The 21,964-nt window shown below is 40.2% G+C and overlaps 1 protein-coding gene across 3 annotated transcripts in view; it reads right to left on the minus strand.

Annotated features, from left to right (window-relative positions):
* Nucleotides 1-21,964, minus strand: part of Smg6 (SMG6 nonsense mediated mRNA decay factor) — a 240,939-nt gene that overhangs the window by 204,184 nt on the left and 14,791 nt on the right. For all 3 annotated transcript variants that reach the window (XM_038325034.2, XM_038325037.2, XM_038325035.2), the window contains exons 7-8: nucleotides 19,808-19,918; nucleotides 19,228-19,440 (exon numbers count right to left, since the gene is read on the minus strand). In XM_038325034.2, the coding sequence (XP_038180962.1) occupies nucleotides 19,228-19,440; nucleotides 19,808-19,918 (324 nt within the window). The remainder of the gene's footprint in view (nucleotides 1-19,227; nucleotides 19,441-19,807; nucleotides 19,919-21,964) is intronic.

The raw sequence follows: 21,964 nt of genomic DNA on the forward strand, positions 1-21,964 counted from the left end.
ACGGCATGGAAGCTGGTGTTTGCAGCACAGCTTATGTCACGTCTCAAGCCCAGAAACACGAAGAGTGTGGTTTTGGTGTTTAACCAGCCTCTACTGCACCCTGGCACTGTTTCTTCCCCCAGAGAACTTTAGAGGAAAGAAATCAACCTCCTATCTTGAAATGAACAGCCAGGATAAAAATAAAGCCCTGAAGTGGTTTGGTGACCGAGGTCATAAGAGGTGCCACAGATCTGAAGGTAGGGCCAGTGTGCTCTGAGAAACTTCAATGCAGTCAACCGCAGAGAAGACGACCTCAGTCCCACAGTCCAGCATGGTCTAGAAAGCTGCCCTAAGTCTTGTTAGGAGTTGCTCCTCACAGCGCATTTAATATTCTCTGAAAATCCTAGGCCCTGATTGTGACTTTTACACCAAACTAGCTGAGCTGCTCCTATAGTCTATGAAAAGCAGAGGCAACAACTCCTATGTGCTTACAGTCAAATCTCACTCATAGAAGCATACTTTAAACTCACTTCCTGGGTGAAAGAGTGATTCACATTACAAAGTGAACTAGGAACTGACATGAAATCAACTCACAGCAACCCCTCAAAAAAAAATCTGATACCCAATTTACAAATATGAAGTGTGGCATGGTCGCACACGCCCTTAATTCCTGTACTTGGGAGGCAAAGGTAGGCAGATCTCTATGAGTTAGAGGCCAACCTGGTCTACACAGTAAGTTCCAGGACAACCAATGCTACCCTGTCTCAAAAACCCAAACCAAAACAAAGAACCAAACCTAAAACAATTATGAAATCCTTACATCCATGAAGCCAAAAAATTAATCTTTCTTTGCCATGATCATATAATTAAGGGGAACAAAACAACTGGTTATCAGAGATGGAACATTTGCCTACTAGCAAACAGAGGTGCAGTTCTTCTTGAACATTCTACACTGCCCAGAGTAAAGGAGAGCAAATGCATTTCTGCCCTTCATACTGGCAGGAGCTCTGAACCTGCAAGCCTAATGACTCATGATGTATGCACAACAACTAGAATATACTCCAAAATGTGCCAGGTGGTCCTGTCTGAGGGAACAGGCTTTGAAACCAAGGCTCTGGGTAAGAAGGAGGAAGGAGACATTTGCTTATGTGCTACCCACACATAGCAGCTTTCTTTATTAGTGTTGTGATAGTAGAAGCAGCAGGAGAAGCTTAGCATACAAACTGCACAAGACACTAAAAAGCAAGAGAAATGATGGCTCTGAGGAAAATGTCATAAGTATAATAATTTTTTCTGAGACACTGCTTCACCCTGTCTGTCTTAGAACTCACTCTGTAGACCAGACTGACCTGGAATTCAGAGATTTGCCTGTCTCTGCTTCCTGCTTCCCGCCTCCCAAGTGTGGGGATTAAAGGCATGCACCATCACCACCCAGCAATATAAATTTTTAATTTTAAAAATTCTCAAAAAAATTCAAACTGAACATGTAAAAACTCTATATGATGGCTGCCTAGCTCTAAAAAAAAGCACAAAACATTCAGGCCAGATCCACATGCAAATTTTCAGACAAGAACATGATTTTCAAACCTGGGAACCAACATTATTATTACTACCACCTTACAGATGAGGAGGCTGAAGTTCAGCCATTTATGGACTGGGCCTAAGATCTCAGAGCTAATAGCTAATGAAATTAGGACTTAAAATGAAAGACTTTCTAAGCCTTTAGTAACCTCTGTATTACCCTGACACATGTAAGATACTAAACAAAATTAATGAAAGTTACCAAAATACCATCCTCTTGAGAGATACATTAGACTTGAAAGGAATCATTCACAAAAAAAACCTCACCCAAATTTAGTGGTAAGAAAGAGAGGGGAAGCCGGGCAGTGGTGGCGCACGCCTTTAATCCCAGTACTTAGGAGGCAGAAGCAGGCTGATCTCTGTGAGTTCGAGGCCAGCCTGGTCTACAAGAGCTAGTTTTAGAACAGGCTCCAAAGCTACAGAAAAACCCTCTCTCGAAAAACAAACAAACAAACAAACAACAACAACAAAAACAAAACAAAAAAGAAGGGAAGAAAGAGGAAGGTGATTAACAACTGTATATGTGTATGTATTACCTAATCATTTATTTTAATAAATATGGAACTGTGGCTACGGGGGGGGGGGTCTTTGGAACAATGGCTAATTGTCTATACCAGTGGAAAGCCCCAAATCTATGCATATATGTAGCATTAATGGACTCAGTAGAATCAAAAAAGAAAAGACATGAAGTTGGGAGGGAGATGTAGAGAGAGAACCCTAGGACAACGACTTCGAGGGAAGAGTAGCGAGAGAATATAATCAAAATGTTGTAAATATGCACGAAATTCTGAGACTTAAAAACCACTATATAAAAAATATACACTTCATGAATTTAGAATCTTTGCACAGGGGTTATATTAATCTCTGCATAGCTCCAAATGCATTATATGTGCTACAGAAGCCATACAATTTGAGGTTGAGGCAGATGGGTCAGTTCAGTAGGAGAGCACATGCTTAGTAGGTATAAGGCCTTTGACCCACAACTAGATTGGACTGAGACGTGCCAAGCATAGAAATCAAACAGATAGGTCAGAGCTCTTGTAAGAGTCTAAAGAGGTCTATTGTACTGACCAAGAGACTCTCCACTTAGAACCCAGCTTTTAAACAAAGGCCACTGAAGGGGCTCCAAATTAATCCATGTCATCCCAGTTAGCTCTATTTCGAGATGCTTCCTCATGAGATCAACAGGTAAAATTCAACTGTTTTGTATCAAAGATCGAGACTAGGGCCTTACATGTCCGAGGCAAGCATTTTCATTTGAGATGGGGTTTCACACTATGTACTCCAGTTTGCCTTACACTAAGAATCCAAAAAAAAGAATCCTAAACAGCAGGATTACGTATGTGCATCACAGTAAATAATCTTCTGTGATAACTGACCTACTGGGAGCCTGACCTTGCTGGGCTCATGCTTTCCTACTCTGTGGATAAAGAAGTTTCTCTTCTATGGCAGGAGGGATGGCCTTCCCCCAGAACTGTAACTGTCCATTTGACCAAAAAGGAAAACAGTGATAATTGTGCCAATCTAAGGAAATTAGAATACCATTTTCCAATCAGACTACTGAATATTTAAGCACGGGGGCTGGAGATTCAGTTCAGAAGTTAAGAGAGCTTGCTTGCTCTTCCAGAGAACCTGAGTTCAATCCTTAGTACCCAAGTCAAGCAGGTCACAAGTGCCTATAACTCTAGCTGTGGGGGATTCAACACCTCCTTTTGGCCTCCAAAGGCACCTATACTCACATGCATACACGTACAATAGAAACACACATAATTAAAAATAAAATAACTCTTTAAAAATAGTGGTTCTCGCCAGGCACTGGTGACTCATGCCTTTAATCCCAGTACTTGGGAGCAGAGATAGGTAGATCTCTGAATTTGAGGCCATGAAGCAAGTTCTATAAAGCAAGTTCCAGGACAGCCATGATTGTTACACAGAGAAACCATGTCTTGAAAAACCAAAATAAACAAACAAATAAATAAAGTGATTCTCTCTTGGTGGCAAAAATTTATGATCTACAATATTTATGTGATGGCTTTCTTTGGGATTTTGTTTTGTTTAGTTTTTTTGAAACATGGTCTTACACTGAAGCCTAGTAGGCCTCAGCCTTGCAGTAATCCTCTTGCCTCAGCACTCTGAATGCTAGGATTACAGATGTGAGCCACCAGGCATAGTTCATAATCTTAAAATTTTTTAAACAGCAAAAAAACCTTAATGGAAAAAGGGGGAGGAAAAAAAAAACTTTGCCCTAAGCCATTGGCAGTTTTCTTCAACAATCGACAGAAAATTTAGAAAGCCTCTGTCAAGCTACCTTGGTGATGTACTCCAGAGGCAAAGACAAACTGATCTCTGTCATTCTGAGGTCAGCCTGGTCTACATAGGAGGTTCTAGGCCTGCTGGAGCTGCAAAGATAGAAGATAGACCCTGATTCAAACAAATCAAAACAAAAGCAGAAAGCTTAAACATTCATCAATCATTAAACTGAAATGAAAAAGAAAAAAAAAGATTCAGACAACATCCAACCCATAAAATTTAATGGATGACACACAAATTTCATGGAATCAACAATGCAGAAATAACAAGTAAACAAGAAATTTGAAAAACATCATTTCCAGAATCCAGAAACATTAGGAGAGACCAGCTATGACGACCGATCTGTCAATCTGACTGGACTGAGAGATGCCAAGGTGCTTAGATTACTAAAGCACATTTCTCTGTGTATCGCACACATGGGCATGTGCACACATGGATGATTATTAGCTAAGCAGGGGAGATTGCCTGGAGAGTGGACAGCACCATTAGACAGACACAACAAAGGAAGAGGAAGCCAGCTAACACAGGCACTGTTTTCTCTGCATCCTGGCCACCAGGAGGCAAGAGCAGCCTCTGCTGCATACTCTGGCAACCATGATACTTTTGCCTTGCCTTAGTCCAGAACAATGATTCCAGACAACCATAATCTGAAACCTCTAAAACCGTGACCAAAAAAAACCTTTCCTCCCTTTAAGTTCTCTCAGGCGTTTTTCACAGTGACAAAAACTAACACATCAGCCCACTGACTTCCTCCCACAATACCACAGCACCAACTGAGAACAGGTACTAGGGGAAGGTTCAGCCTCATCCCACCATTCCCACATTTTCACACTGTCCCTCAACTGACCAAAGGTGGGTAAACCTGCAAACCCTTTGCCATGCCACATCTTGTTTGTTTTTTTGTTCTTGGAACATTCTTTTTGACTCTGACTGGTTAAATTCTCCAAAAAGTCTTCTGAAAATACCTCCCCTATCCACATCCCAACCCAGGTCTGTCAGGTTTAGACCAAAGACCCAGCTCTGTAACAGTACTCATAAATTGACTTAATCACCAAAATGTATCTGTAACAAAAGAAGCAAAACTTGGTGTTTTTGCAGTCATGCCCAGACATGTATAAAGCAGAGCAAATGTGACACACTCAAGGCATGTTCCTTGCTAGGTCAAACAAGACAACTCTCTGACCCTGAGCTTCAGAATTTAGTTTACATAAGTGCCCTTTGTTTCTACTCAGACCCCTAAACATTTCTGTGCTTTTTGTTGGCTATTTTTCTGTTTACAAAGACTCCAGGCATAATGTTATCTAGGGTTCCTAAGTACAAGAAGGTTGTGATGAACCTATGGAGAAAATAGAGACCATATTTATCCTAAGTAACAATCACCTGCAAGCCAAGCGTGGCAGCATACATTTTTAATCTTAGGACAAGGGAGATGAAAGCAGAAGAATCAGGAGGTCAAGGCTATCACAAGCTGCATAGCAAGGCTGAGATCAGCCTTATTGGTGGTGACACCTGCCTTAATCTCAGCACTTGGGAGGCAGAGGCAGGCAGATCTCTGTGAGTTTGAGGCCAGCCTCAACTAGTTCCAGGACAGGATCCTAAGATTCAGAGAAAACCTGTCTTGAAAAACCAAACCAAACCAACAACAACAACAAAAACCTACACATCAAAACATAGGAGATTTTATGCACCACTGGTCTACCAGCAAACTACGCCTAAAGCCTAATCAACCTACCCATCACCAACTGTCTTAACCAACAAAGTTTTACTAAAACATAGCCATGTTCATTTCACACCAAAATGGCATTGTAACAACAAAAGACATAAGATATATGAAACCTAGAATATTTATCTGACTTTTCACAGGAAAAGTTTGCTGATTCACACACTAGACACAAAACGGTCTGGAAAAAAAAAATAACAGTATTGAGCTGAGTGTAGTAGTGCACACCTTTAATTCCTGTACTTGGGAGGCAGAGGCAGATGGATCTCCATTGAGTTCAAGGCCAGCCTAGTTTATGTAGTGAGTTCTAGGACAGTCAGGCTACATAGTGAGACACTGTCTCAAAACAATAAAAACAACAATAACAACAACAACAAAATACTCAGCGCGTTGCCTCAGCCAGTAAAGACAATCCTGGGACCCAGATAAAGGTGGAAGGACAGAACAAATTCTACAAAGCTGACCTCTGACCTCCACACACATACTATATAGTATATGTACCCCCCTCATGCATCATGTTTACTATATGTATATACAATAATAAATAACTAAAAATAATAATGTTGTATTCCTCTTTACATTCCTAGCACAAAGTTGGCACATGGGACAGACAGGTAAACTTCAACTGGATAAATACTGGGCCCAGAAACAACCACCTATTCTAAAATTCATCACAATTGTAATACATTTTCCAGACCATAACAAGTTTTGGAAAAGATATTATACAAATAAATAAACTAAATAAATAAGCTAAATAATGATGTGACCTAAAAAAGCAAGAAGGAACACAAACAAGGTAAAATAAGATATAAAAGTTGAACATTTCCTGAAAGACACTTAAGGAAATGTTCAACATCCTTAGTCATAAAAGAAATGCAAATCAAAACAACTCTGAGATTCCATCTTACATCTTTAAGAATGGCCAAGATCAAAAACACTGATGACAACTTATGCTGGAGAGGCTGTGGGGAAAAGGGAACACTTCTGCATTACTGGTGGGAATGCAAGCTGGTACAACCCCTTTGGATGTCAGTGTGGCAATTTCTCAGAAAATTAGGAAACAACCTTCCTCAAGACCCAGTAATACCACTTTTGGGTATCTATCCAAAGGATGCTTAATCGTGCCACAAGGACATGTGCTCAGCTATGTTCATAGCAGCTTTGTTTGTCATAGCCAGAACCTGGAAACAACCTAAATGCCCCTTGATCGAAGAATGGGTAAGAAAAATGTGGTACATTTACACAGTGGAGTACTACACAGTAGAAAAAAATAACGACAGCTTAAATTTTGCAGGAAAATGGATGGAGCTAGAAAACATCATATTGACTGAGGTAACCCAGACATAGAAAGATAATTATCGCATGTACTCATTCATAGGTAGTTCTTAAACATAAAGCAAAGAAAGCCAGCCTACAAACCACAATCCCCAAGAACTTAGACAACAACACGGACACTAAGAGAGACTTACATAGAGCTAATCTACATAGGAAGTAGAAAGTAGAAAAAGACAAGATCTCCAGAGTAAATTGGGAGCCTGGGGACCTTGGGGGAGGATTGAAGTGGGGGAGGGAGAGGAAGGGAAGGGAGCAGAGAAAAATGTAAAGCTCAATAAATATCAATAAAATAAAAAATTTAAAAAAGATATAAAAGTTTAAAATAGGACCAGATCAAAGATATGAGAAGCTGCCAAGGTCCAGTGCAGACTGAACCCCAAAGGAGGGCAGAGGCTGATGGCAGCATATCTAAATGTTCAATAACATTTCTGCTTTTGTAAAGACAGGCCCAGCTTTTTCACATGTAAGAATAAGCTGAGAATGGCAGGGCAGATGGTTCAGGAGAACAGGATCACTAAACTTTCAGTGACAAACCCTCTTGGCTCCTCTTATTCTTCCTTCCCTAGCAGACAGACAAATACTATGTTCTATACAGAATTCTAAAAACAGAGAAATAAGATGCTTCAAAAAGTGGGACTGGACTGTCAGCTCAGTGGTTAAAAGCTCTTGTTCTTGGAGAGGACTTGGGTGCAATTCCTAGCACCTACAAGATGGGTCACAACTGTCTGTAACTCCAGTACCAGAGGATCTTCTGACTTCCTCAGGCACTGGAAATATAAGTGGTTCTCATACACATACATATAGGCAAAACATTCATACACATAAAAAAATCTTGCTGGATGGCAGTGGTGGTGCACGCCTTTAATCCCAGCACTCGTTGAAAGAAAAGGCACGTTGAGAAGATAACAAGTACAAACAGTTCTGTACAATACTCATGTCAAATATGGAACACGGGGGGCTGGAGAGATGGCTCAGAGGTTAAGAGCATTGGCTATTCTTCCAGAGGTCCTGAGTTCAATTCCCAGCAACCACATGGTAGCTCACAACCATCTATAATGAGATCTGGTGCCCTCTTCTGTCATGTAGGCATGCATGTAGGTAAAACACTGTATACAAAATATATAAATCTTTTAAAAAAAAAAAAGTGGAACACAGGACATAGCTCAGTGATAGAGAACTTGCCTAACATGAGACGCTAGGTAAGATTCAGCAGCACAAAACACAACAAAAATGAAAAAAAAAAAAAACAGGAATTTGTTTCATTATGACAAGTGTACTGAGGAACATTCTGACCATTAACACACATTTTGTGCTTGTTTGTGTGATTCTGCTCACAGGAAACAAAGGAAAGCACATGCATCTATTTTCAGCACTCAGGAGAAAGGGAAGATCAAGAGTTCAAGGCCAGCACAGGCTATAGACTGGGACATTAGAAAATTCTAGCTGCACACGTGCACATAACACACACACAGACCACAAATATGCCAACCTTCTCCATTCCACACCTACCACCTCATTAAAGCCATCCCTACACACGCCTGTTCAACATCTGCCCTTCTGATTTCACAAAACCCTTCAGAAGCTCACTCCCACAAGCAAACTTTAACTTAACGTAATATTTATATATTTATTAAGCGTTTAACACATAGAAAATTGAACAGCTGCATTTAATTAGGCTCCTATCTCTTTTCCCTTTAGTATGTCACTGAGTAAATATCTTGAGTGTTGGGTACCAACTCATTTCTCTGTAAGCCTTGTGGTTTTTATTGCACAACTTTGTACAACATCGTGATTTTCAGGAATGTATGTATTACATTACAGTAAACTTACCACACGTCCAACTGATAATTTAAAAAAGCAAATTGCAGAGTATTATAAATTAATTTTGTTATATAATGTATTTTAGGACTAGGGGAGATAGCAATGCCTATCATACATGACACGATTCCCCAGGGTTCAATGAACAGTATCACAAGCAAACACACACACACACACACACACGTACACACACGTGTGTGCGCACATACAAAGTGCTATTTTATAGTTCTGAAAGTACGTGTTTACATGAACAACCTATAGACTATTAGAAAAATGTCTAAAGTTATATCTACCAAATACTTCACAGTGCTATGGAGGTAGAAATGTGACTCTCACTACAAACTATGCATGCGCTTTTATTTGATTTAGAAATGATGAATTAACATAACTTCTTCAATATAAATATTTTCTTTAAAAATTAAATACTGCAAGACCAGAGAAATGGCTCAGAAGTTAGAGCATTTGCTGCTCTTTCAGTCGTCCTAAGTTCAGATCATGGCACACACTTCAGTTAAATCACAACTACTTGTAACACCAATTCCAGAGAAATTTGATAACTACCAGCCTGCACATACTCACACAGATGCACACAGGTATGTATCTTCAAAGAAACAAAACCTACAAACATGCTGGTGGCACTCAGTACTAGAGGGTGGCATGCAGGTTGCTGAAGGAGAGCTGTCATCAACACTATTACTCAGCAGTAGAACCTTTGTGCTACACTACCAAATGAGTCTGCTAGTGAAGCAGTTGGCAAATCTGTTAGGAAGATGACAATCCATCATTTTCTCCACAGAAGGGAATGTACATATGTCATTATGAACCCATTCAAAAGCCTCTGGCTAAGGAGTTGATAGGCCCTAATGGAGAAGCTACTGATGTTTTGGTACGTGGACACAACATGTCTATAAAACTGCCTTCTAAATATTTTGCTTGTGTGGGGGGAGGGCGGGACATAACACATATCTTTAGTCCCCCAGCACTAGGAAGGCAGAGGCAGGTGGATCTCTGTGAGTTCAAGAACAGCCTGGTCTACAGAGTGAGTTCCAGAACAGTCAGAGCTACACAGAGAAATCTTGTCATGGAGAACAACAAAAAATATATTAAAACTGTCAGTTTTGGTCAGAGGCTCACGTTTGTAGCAGGCTATTGCAGAAACATATAACTGATCAAGTGCTGAGAGTAACTGCTGAAGCTGAGCTTTAACAGGACATCTATATCATCCTTTCCAGGGCTCAGAGAAGAGCTCAAAGAGAAGGCAGAAAGAAATTAAAGAGCTTGCTGGGCGGTGGTGTTAAACACCTTTAAAAATAGCACTTGGGAGGCAGCAGCAGATGGATTTCTGTGAGTTTGAGGACAGCCGGGTCTACAGAGCAAGTTCGAGGACAGGCTCCAAAACTACACAGAGAAACCCTGTTTCAAAAAATGAACAAAACAAAAAAAGAAATTAAAGAGCTCAAGAAAGAGGCATAGGTGTTGTACAATGAACAAGGAATTGCACTCTTGAACTCTGAGTAGCTCTGGTTATCTACACACTGCCAAGAATGGTCTGGTCTGCCATGGACTGGGGAGAACGAGAAGCCACGCCCCCCCAGGCTATAAGCACAGTTAATAAATGCTGGTAGAAGAGACATTTACATTTTCATCACAGATGTAGTCACTGGTAAGGTATCCATGCTTCTATAAATAATGCCTCACTCATATTACTGAAAGCAATTCCTAATTAAACTCAGTGTCAAGGAAGAAACAGAGAAAAAAGTGGACAAGAAGGAAAGAAAAGACAATGGAAGGGAGACTGGGAAGAAGAGAATCAGTGGAAGGGATAAGAAAGGGTTATAGAGGGAAACATGATCAAGTATGCTGTATAAAAAAGTCATCATGGGCCAGGTGGTGGTGGCGCATGCCTTTAATCCCAACACTCGGGAGGCAGAGGCAGGCGGATCTCTGTGAGTTTGAGGCCAGCCTGGTCTACAAGAGCTAGTTCCAGGACAGGCCCCAAAGCTACAGAGAAACCCTGTCTCAGGGGGGAAAAAAAGTCATCATGAAACCCATTATTATGTATTATGTATAACATGCTAATAAAAATCAAAATAAAAAAAAAAGTCAGGCAATGATGGTGCACTCCTTTAATCCCAGCACTTGGGAGACACAGGAGTTCAAGATCAGCTTGGTCTACAAAGTAGACAGCCAGGACTACACAGAGAAACCCTGTTTCAAAAAAAAAAAATATATATATATATTAAATAATATATATATACTATATATATTATTTAATATATATTATATATGTTATATATATTAAATTATATATATATTAAATATATATATTTAATATATATATTAAATAGAATTAAAAATTTTAAAGTTGTTTATTCTTAATTATGTTTACATGTGTATGTATAAGTACTTGTCAGTGACTATGGAGATGAAAAGAATCAGACTCCTTGCAGGTGAAGTTCCAGGTAGTTGTGAGCCACATGATATGGGTTCTGGAATTTAAAGTTGGGTCCTCTGGAAGAGCAACAAGTGTTCTTCATCACTGAAACATCTCTCTAACCTCCAAAACCTTCACTTTTAAAGTCTTAACATAGTATCAAAGAAGAGATTCCACCGCTTTTTGAAAGAGCTATTAAAGTCTCCCTCCTTCCTTCCTTCCTTCCTTCCTTCCTTCCTTCCTTCCTTCCCTCCCTCCCTCCCTCCCTTCCTTCTTTCCTTTGCCAGGCAGTGAATGCACAGTGGGATTTTAATCCCAGCACTCAGAAGTAGAGGCAAGCAGATCTCTGTGAGTTCAAGGCCAGTCTTACAGAATTAGTTCCAAGACAGCCAGGGCTACAGAGAAACCCTGTCTTGAAAAACCAAGAAAAAAAAGTATGTTTTGGTTTCTGTGTAGCCCTAGCTGTGCTCTGTGTAAGCCAGGCTGGCCTTGAACTCAAGAGTGCTGGAACTAAAGTTTAATTTCCTTCATCTTTTTTTTTCCATCGCAAAACCCTTCATGAAATTTAAACAAAAACACTACCTTGTGATAATGAATTAGGAAGAAGAACCCAGCTCTATTCTACTATCCTACCTTAAAAATGTAAAGTCAGGTGGTGATGGCTGGGCACGCCTTTAATCCCCACACTCTGGGAGGCAAAGACAGGTGGATCTCTGAGTTTGAGGCCAGCCTGGTCTATACAGTGAGTTCCAGGAAAGGCTCCAAAGCTACAGGAAACCCTGTCTCAAAAAAAAACAAAACAAAAACAAATGTAGAGAAAAGGCCATTTTTCTTAGTATGAGGGAATGTTGTATTTTTTTGAGGGTTTTTTTTGTTTGCATGTTTTTTATTTAAAAAACTGTCACTAAACACTTAATGACGTTATCAGAATTATTAATAAATAAATGCAGTTTTTTTAAAAAAATAAATCTTTGTTCCACTGGAAGGTCACTTTGGTCATTCCATAGACCTAATTAAGTCTTGCCATATCTCCTCAGTACTTGATTTCCAAATCTCAATACTGAAAAGAGCTGATCTCTGTCGCCTTCCCTTCATTCTTTCCCTCTGATATACATTCTAAGACTTAGGGTCTTTATGTACAGGCACTGCAGACAAGACAAAGAGTCTTCAATTTAGCAAGGGTCAGGTCTTGGAAACAGCAAAAGGTAGCATTCAAACACTATACCTATTACCATTACTTTTTGTTTTGTTTTAGTTTTAGGACAGTGTCTCAGTAGGTAACTCTGGCTGTACTGGAGCTCTGTAGACCAGGATGGTCTCAAACTCACAGATTCTCCTGTCTCTGCCTCCCACATGCTGGAATTAGAAGCATGTGCCATCTACTTCACTAATTAGAAAAGTAATGACCCGAATGACTATTATGGAGCTGGGAGAGATGGCTGTGCAATCATGTTGGCTGTGCAATTATGAGGGCCTGAGTTCAGATTCCAGCAACCAAGTAGAGCAGAACATGTATTTGTATGTAACTTTACCTGGGGTTAGGGACTGAAAGGAGACAAAGTAAAGACTCTTGACCTGATATTGACTTCAGGCCCCCACATCTGCATACACACATCATACATACACTCACAATGAGAAAGAGCTAATCTTGGTGATTAGGAAAATATTCCTGGGGTAAGAAATCAGCGTTAGTTGTTTTACTATCTCTATACTCAATATCTAATTATGAAGCTATGTGATACAATGAGCAGAAAAAGCAAGCTGAGATTTTGAAACCTACTGCAAGAAAGGAAAAAATAAAACACATCAGAAGCTGACTGGGGCCTGAGACTGAGGCAAACACTTTATCTAAAGTGAATAAAACGGCTTCAAAAATGCAGGCTTGCTCATCAAAAGTGATAAAAGTCTAGAATGAAATTCCAAAACTAAAAGATGTATTTTTAATTAAAGAATTTTCACTCATGATGATATATGGGCTAAAAACACAAAATAGCTACATAAGTAGTTTAGAGAACAAATTGTCACATTTTACTCTATATATACCACAATTATTTGGAATTTTTACTTTGGAATATTTTCATGTATTTGAATAATTAAAATGATTGGGCCTGGGAATGTATCTTAACAGCAGAATATTTCTCTACCACGCTCAAGGCCCTGGGCTGAATTCCAACAACACACCTAACACACACACACACACACACACACACACTATTAACATAATTAACAGAGAGATGGGCATGGTGATGTATATTTATAATGTCAGCTACTCAGGGAGTAAAGAAGTTCAGAATCATCCTCAGCTACATAGGAGTTTGAGGACAGCCTGAGCTATAACACTCTCTAAAAACAAAAACAAAAGGCTGAGAGCATAGCTTCGTTGAGAGAGTGCTTGCCTAGAATATATGAGACTCCAAATATGATCCCAAGCACTATTAAAAAATTGGATGGGGTGGCCCACACCTACAGCCTGTAATACCAGTACTTGGGAGGTAGAAACAGGAGGATCAGAAGTTCAATGCTGGGCTGGCAAAATGGTTCAGTGGATACAACTGCTTGCTGCCAAGCCTGCCAACAAGAGTTAAATCCCTGGGACATACACAGTGAAAGAAGAGAACTGACCCATGCAGGTGCTACCTGACCTGTGTTTACAAATGTACACACATAAATAAATAAACATATAAAATAAAAGCAAGCCTAGTGGTGGTGTACTTCTGCAAACCCGGCACTAATACAGTGAGAAAGGATATAGAGGTAGAAGAAATGCCTGTAAGCTTGAGGGACACATTTGCCTACAGTGTACTGTGCAGTGGCAGAAAAAACAAAAGAGACCACTTCAACAAAGTAGAAGTAGAAGATCAATTCTTAGAATGTGACCTATGACTTCCACAGGCTAACCATGGCATGAGTGTACACACATGAAAACTAAATAAAATTAGGGCAAGTGAGATGATTCAGTGGGTCACCAAGCCTGACACCCAAACTTCAGTCCCAGACCTTACATGGTTAAAGGGGAGAACTCACTCCCACAGGTTCTCTTCTGACCACACAGGCAACATGGCACATGCGCACACACTCTAATACATGAAAAAAATTAAAAATGGTCAGGAAAAATGGCTCAGTGATTAAAAGTACTTGCTGTACAAGTATAAAAAACATGTAAAAGTCAGGTGTAATCCCAGACACATGCCTAGACTCCTAGCACTGAGGGGGCAGAGATAGGAGACTCCCTGGAGTCTATTAGCCATCAGTCTCAACAAGTACCATGAGCTCCAGGTTCAGCAAGACACCCTGCCTATGGAACAAGGTAGAGTGTGCTACAGACACCTGACACCTCCTTAGGTGCACTCAAGTTTGCGCGTGTGCACACAAGCATGCACATGAACAAGCACACACACGTACATACACATAATACATCTCTCACAAGTACTACTAGAATCAGTGACAGCTTACCTACTAAAAATGTATTCCCTGAGACATATATTGTAAAACCAGAGTTGCACAACAATTTTTTTTTTTTTTTTTTTTTTTGCTGGTGGAACGGAGCTCTAAGTTGATGACTGTGCATACTGGCAAGCATTCTACCACTGAGCTCTATATTCAGTCACTATATCTAATGAAAAAGAGTTCTATGAAAGATTAGCTTCATCATATAAGAAATACTTCCCAACTGTGAGGCCAATATCAAAGAAAGTCACATACTCTTTTCTCAAAGTGTCTTTTGCTTTCATTAAAAAAAAAAAATACCTGAGAGCTAGTGGGGTGGCTCACCAAGTAAAGACACTGGCTGTGCAAGCCTGACCACCTGAGTTTGATCCCTGGAACCCACTGAAGGGTGGATGAAAGGAAAGAACTGACTACACAAATTTGTCCTGACAGCCACTTAGGGCCATAACATGTGGACCCACATATATCAGGCACAGACACATATAAACACACAATAATAAATAAAATAAAAAATTAAATAGCATAGTCCTATCCAGAAAGACAATACAGTTGTTAGTTTAAAAAGTCTTTCAGTTTGGGCTGTAATATCCAAAACAGCAAAAGCAGCAGTGAGGGATTCTAACAGCAGGAATAAAAATGTATTGCTAGAATACACATTAATAGGGAGCCCCATGTACACCATGATACATAGGAAGTTGGAAGTTCCATTTATCAATTACTACTTTCCAAGACATCCACAAAACAGCTAAAGTACTGAAAGCTAACAGGAAGATAAATGGAAATTTTAAATTAAACCCATAAGAGTTGCATTGTAGCTCATACCTGCAATCTAGGACCCAAAAGGCAGAGGCAGGGGGGATTGTCATAAATTAAGAGGTCAGTGGGTACAGTATAAAGTGCTGTTTCAAAAAACAATAAAACAAGACATGCTGTTGTACGTGGGAGGCGAAAGCAGAAAGGTCAAGAGTTCAAGGTCATTCTAGCTAAATAGTGAGTTCTAGACCAACCTGGGATATAGGAGACCATCTCAAACAAGAAAAACAACAAAACCTGAGACATTCTCCTATTCCACCATTTTAACCAGCTCTTATTAGAAATTCATGCTTCCAACTTCAAGAATAAACAGAAAGACCCCTCCTTGTGTGAACCTACAAACGCTGCATGATTACCTGTATCCCCAGGCAAACCAAAAGTGTACCCCCTCTCCATATTTATAAGAAGGATTCTTTGCCCCCCTGCCCAGCTAATGCCTTCATCTATCCTCCAGATCTTGTTTCCTCCTCAGACTATCAAGGATCTTCTTTATCAGTTTCAACTTCTTTATCATCCTGTTCTTTTTCCTTTCTCCATTTTTACATGTGTGTGTGTGTATATGTATGCTTGCATGTGGGTGTATGTTCATATGGAGGACTGATGTTGGTGTCCAGAATCATCTTCAATTGTTCTTTTACCTTTTCAATAAAGCAGATCTCTCAAATAAAACCCAGAGCTAGTTAATATAACTAGTCTTGTTAGCTGCTCTGTATTTCTCAAGATTCTATCTTCCAAGGTGGGAACTGCAGTTGGGCTGACATGTGCCCCTGCTATTTACCTGAATTACGTAAATTCCAACTCTAGTCCTAACATCTGTACAGCAAGTGCTTTGACCACTAAGTCATCTCCTCAGCCTTCATTCTGTTTTTAAAATCTCTTTCTACACTGTATTTGTTTTGTGTGTATAAGTGTGTGCACCATGACACACATGTGGAGGTCATAGGACAACTAGTATAAGTCTCCTTTCACATTGTGGGTCCCAGGGCTTAAATTCAGGTTACAAGATTTGGCTCCAGTTGGGCAGTGGTAGCGCACACCTTTAATCCCAGCACTCGGGAGGCAGAGGCAGGTGGATCTCTGTGAGTTCGAGGACAGCCTGGTCTGCAAGAGCTAGTTCAAGACAGGCTCCAAAGCTATAGAGAAACCCTGTCTCGAAAAACAAAAGCAAACACACACAAAAAAAGGTTTGGCTCCAGGCACCTTTACTTACTGAGCCATTATGCCAACTGTCATTCTGTTCTTATGCTGGAGCAAATGAGTCAGCTCTCACTTTATCATTATTATATATGTAGCAAGATGCCTTCAAAAATAGTCTTCTCATTGGGCAGAGGTGGTGCATGCCTTTAATCCCAGCACTCGGGAGGCAGAGGCAGAGAAACCCTGTCTCGAAAAGCAACAAAACAAAAAACCCAGTCTTTTCTGGGGCTAGGAATATAGTTCAATAATGGAAACTGTTTGCCTAACAAACACACAATTCTGGATTCCATCTCTAGCCCTAAAAGAAGAAATACTCTGGGGCTGGAGAGATGGCTCAGAGGTTATGAGCATTGCCTGTTCTTCCAAAGGTCCTGAGTTCAATTCCCAGCAACCACATGGTGGCTCACAACCATCTGTAATGAGGTCTGGTGCCCTCTTCTGGCCTTCAGACATACACACAGACAGAATATTGTATACATAATAAATAAATAAAATATTTTTAAAAAAAAGAAAAAAATTCTCTGGTCCAAACCACTTTCCTCATCTTCAGTCACCTACCATCTATCTTTACTTCGATGTCCCACAGAATGAATGACAAATGCAATAGGCCTAAAATTAATCTCATTATCCCTGTCTTAAAACCTGACCTATCATTATAGTCTACCTCAGTATAGGTTTTGTTTAGGGAAATGGTCTTGCAGAGTTTTGTTATTAATGTTTTTTGAGTGGGCCTAACACTGCAAATCAGGCTAGCCTAGAACTTATTATGTAACTCAAGATAAATTTGTGGAAACCATCCTGCTCAGCTTCCAGGTACAAAGCTTATAGATGTGGTTACCTGGCACTAACCCCTCAGTTTCTAAATAAGAAACCTAGGTGTCATTCTTGACTCCTTCTCTCTGAGCTACCCATTTCTAATTAAGCCCTTTGGATTCGTATCTTTCCATCTCTGAAATCATTTACTGGCTCAAATCCTACAACTAACTTAAATTTCTCTCACTGAGCGCAGACTCCTGCATTTTTCTTCATGTTTTTTCTCCCTAACCTTAGGAATCTTCACATAGTTAGTTTATTTTTCTAGGATAGTTTATCATTCTCCTTTCCCTCCTCTTCTAGCTAACTTCTAGGCATTCTTCACACTTCAACTGACCAATGACTACTGTGCTCCCAGAAAAGCAGGTACACATCCCCAAACAAAGTTCATTATACCTAAGTCTAAGTACTTGTTCATTCCATTAAAATGAAAAACAAGGGAATAGCACAGTGGTGGTGGCACACACCTTTAATTCCAGTACCTGGGAGGCAGAGGCAAGTAGATCTCTGTGAGTTCGAGGCCAGCCTGATCTACAGAGGGAGTTCCAGGAAGGCCAAAGCTACAAAGAAAAACTCTGTCTTGAAAACAAAAGGAAGGAAGGAAGGAAGGAAGGAAGGAAGGAAGGAAGGAAGGAAGGAAGGAAGGAAGGAAGGAAGGAAGGAAAACAAGGGGATATTGCTATTTTCTGTATCATTAGTGCCAGGTATACTCTAAGCCATGAGAGGTTACTTCATAAAAGGCTTGGGGAAGGCAAGACAACCTCGATGGTTAAGAGCATTGGTTGCTCTTACAGAGGACCCAGGTTCAGTTCCCAGCACCCAAAATGGCTCAAAAATCTCTTTAATTCCAAGTCCAGAGAATCTGACCCCATCTTCTGTCCTCCTCAGGCACCAGACTCTCATGTAGTACATACACATACTGCAAGCAAAACATTCATGCCTGATATAAAAAAAGCAGAAAAAGAAATAAATAATAAACGGTTCATCACAAAACAGACTAGTCACCCTACCCATGATGCTTTAGTTCATATTCTAAATAGAAGGCCAATCAAGAAGAAAACATTAAGTGCAAAATCTCAGCAAATCTTCATACATATTGGTGATGCTCAACTCAAAGCAACAAAAATAATTTCTAATTCTTTACTAAATTCTACAGTGCCACATAGTGGTAAGTAAGGGAAGCACATGCTAAAGACAAAGGGACCTGTGAAAACCTAGGAGACATTAGGGAACCTAGAGTTGGTAGGTAGTATTCTCCAGAACACAAGGGCATGGTGGCTTACCCCTATATACCCAGCATTTGAGAGACAGGGGTAGGAATATTGTCACAGAGACCAGTCTGGGCTACATAGTGAATTTCAAGCCAGCTTAATATACAGCATGAAATCCTTCTTCTTTAAATAAATAGATACAGCCAGGCGGTGGTGGTGCACGCCTTTAATTCCAACACTCGGGAAGCAGAGGCAGGCGAATCTCTGTGAGTTCGAGGACAGCCTGTTCTACAAGAGCTAGTTCCAGGACAGGCTCCAAAGCTACAGAGAAACCCTGTCTCGAAAAACAAAAACAAAAAACAAAATAGATAGATGATAGATAGATAGATAGATAGATAGATAGACAGACAGACAGACAGATAGAGATAGAGACATACATACATATATACATACATACATACATACATACATGTCTGTGCCTCGGCCCCAACATATACAGAACTGTATGACCTGGGACAGCCAGACTTACTGAGCTAGTCTGGCTCACTATGTCATTCTCAGGAACTTACATCACTGGGACTCAGGGCGCCCAAACCATTCTCCTGCTCAGAATCCTTCCCAGACTCAGTGCCCTGGGAGGACCGAGAATGGGATGGATGAATCCAGATCTCCAGGCGAGTAGTGTCATCCCCAACATGCCGGAAAGTAGACTTCTTTCCTTTACGCCACTGATCAGGACTCAGTTCAAATTCCTCATGCTGCTTCTTTTCCATCTGTTCAGCCTGTACAACAGACACACAAGCTTAGACTCTCCTAGTCAGCTAATAAGAAAGCCCTCTGTCAGGTGTTTGTTGCCTAAAAACTATAAAAGCTAAAAGACTCTGCAACAGTACCAAAATGATAGATAATAATCTGTGTTGCCTTATAGACATCACAAGATGCTGTGGAAAGGAACACTCTGAAGGCCCAGCAAGCTCTCCTGAAGATCTATTTCAGAGTTCATTCTTTACAGGGGCTAACTGAAAACGTCATCAGTGAAGCTCCATGAAACTATGTGAAAATATCTTTTAGTCATCTCCTTAAACACTTAGGCACAGAGGGAAAGACATTCCTCTAAGAAGGAATAGGTCTGCCTGCATTCTTACTCACCTTTCGTTTAGTCTCTTCAAATAAACTCATGAGACTCTCTTTGGCAGTCAGGATAGGGTTGCTGGCTGCTAAACTGCGCATATAATAATATACAGCATCAAGCTTCCTCCTCTGTGGAAAGAGGCCAGAGATACTGGTCAATTGACCTTCTTTTTTCTTCCTTAAAAAAAAAAAAATACTGGCGGATGCTGGGTGGTGTTGGCACACGCCTTTTGATCCCAGCACTGAGGCAAACGCAGGTGCATCTCTATGAGTTTGAGCCCAGCCTGCACTATAGAGCAAGTTCCAGGGACAGCCAGGGCTATACAGAGAAATCCTGTCTCAAAAAAACAAAACAACACAAACACTGGTGATTGAACTTAGGGACTTGTACACGTGAGGCATATATCCTAACATTGAACAAAAGCACCAACCTTTTTAAAAAAATTTGAGGTAGAGTCTCACTAAGTTACCCACTCTGACCTTGAACTTCTATAATCTAAGCAGGCCTTGCACTTGTGATTCTCCTGTCTTAGCCTCTTGTACCACTTAGCCCAGCTCAGCTTTCTTTCTGACACCAGTATACCACAGCTGATTCAGGAAACCCAGTAATCTCTCCTGTCCTGTCCCTCCAACTATAAGGAATTCCAGTAAGAATATCAGAATGCAATGAATTTGAAAAGCCAAGGTAGGTACATCAGAAAAATTTTATTAGCCAGCATGATACTTTATCTTATATGCAGAGACACTCTAAGAACCAAATATTCATATGGGAGAAAAATGAACAACGAAATCTCTTAAAATAAAGACAGCAGCCAGGCGGTGGTGGCATGTGCCTTTAATTCTGGCACTGGGGAGGCAGAGGCAGGCGGATCTCTGTGAGTTCAGGGCCAGCTTGGACTATAGAGTCTCAGGACAGTCTCAGGGCTGCACAGAGAAACCCTGTCTCAAACAAAACAAAATTACATATACATATATACACATGATAAATTTAGAGACGGAAATGATTACCTATGATGTTGTGATAATCACATGCATTGAGCTTAGCTGTATTTAATGAGGTCCGTTGTTGACATTATTGAATAAACTCAGCAAATTAACACTTCATGCCTACTTTATAACCAATAGGGAAAAGAATAAAGGAAGCTGCCAGGCATGATGACACATGCTTTTAATCTCAACAGAGGCAAGTGGATCTCTGTGAGTTGAGGTCAGCATCATCTACACAGTCAATTCCAGGACAGTCATAGCTTTGTAGATAGAACATGCCTCAAACAAAAAACAACAGCAACAAAAGAATAAAGGAAGTTGAACACAGACAGCAGCATGAACCTATAATTCTAGCCACTCTGGATGCAAAAACAGGAAGACTGCTGGAGCCCAGTGTTCAAGGCCAGTCTAGCAACATAACCAGACCACACTTCATAGAAAAAGCAGTAGGAGGGAGGGGAAGAGGCAGGAGGAAATGAAAGGAATGGAAGGCAAGTTGACAACAACGAAAGCACAAAGGAGAATATCAGACTATTTTAGTGTCTCTTCTACTTCATATTCATTTTCACCATTCCCCATTAATATCTCAAAACATGTTAAAAAAAAAAAAAGAAAAAATCCTTCATTCTCAGCATCTACACATTCTTCAAAACTTTTATCTAATATTTATCTAACATAGTTATTGGCCCAGGTTTTAAGGTCAAATGCCCAAGTTTGAATTCGGTCCCACATTTATTAGATATTTCCTTATTTGTAAAATGCTGATATGTGCACATGTGATTCTGATAAATATTAAGTTCCATAATTCATATAGCTAGTATAACATCTGTATTATATTCAGCAGCTATTTTTAATATCACCCCAATCCATACTAATCTCTGCCTATACCAACTCACTTCACTTGAAGCTATTTTATTGATTCTATTTTTCATATATAAACATTTCTAAAACTGAGATAATACTTGAAATCAGTATTTACAAATGTGGCTGAAAGTAGTGACCCAGATCTGCCTACTTGAAAAGACCAGAAGAATTATTCATGCGGTAGTGGCACACACCATTAATCCCAGCACTCAGGGAGGGAGGCAGGTGAATCTTTGTGAGAGTTCGAGGCTAGCCTGGTCTACAGAGCAAGTCCTAGAACAGTCAGTGCTACACAGAAACCCTGTCTTGGAAAAAAAAATCTTG

The sequence above is a fragment of the Arvicola amphibius genome, chromosome 4 (genome assembly GCF_903992535.2).
Source record: "Arvicola amphibius chromosome 4, mArvAmp1.2, whole genome shotgun sequence".
Classification (NCBI taxonomy): Eukaryota; Metazoa; Chordata; class Mammalia; order Rodentia; family Cricetidae; genus Arvicola; species Arvicola amphibius.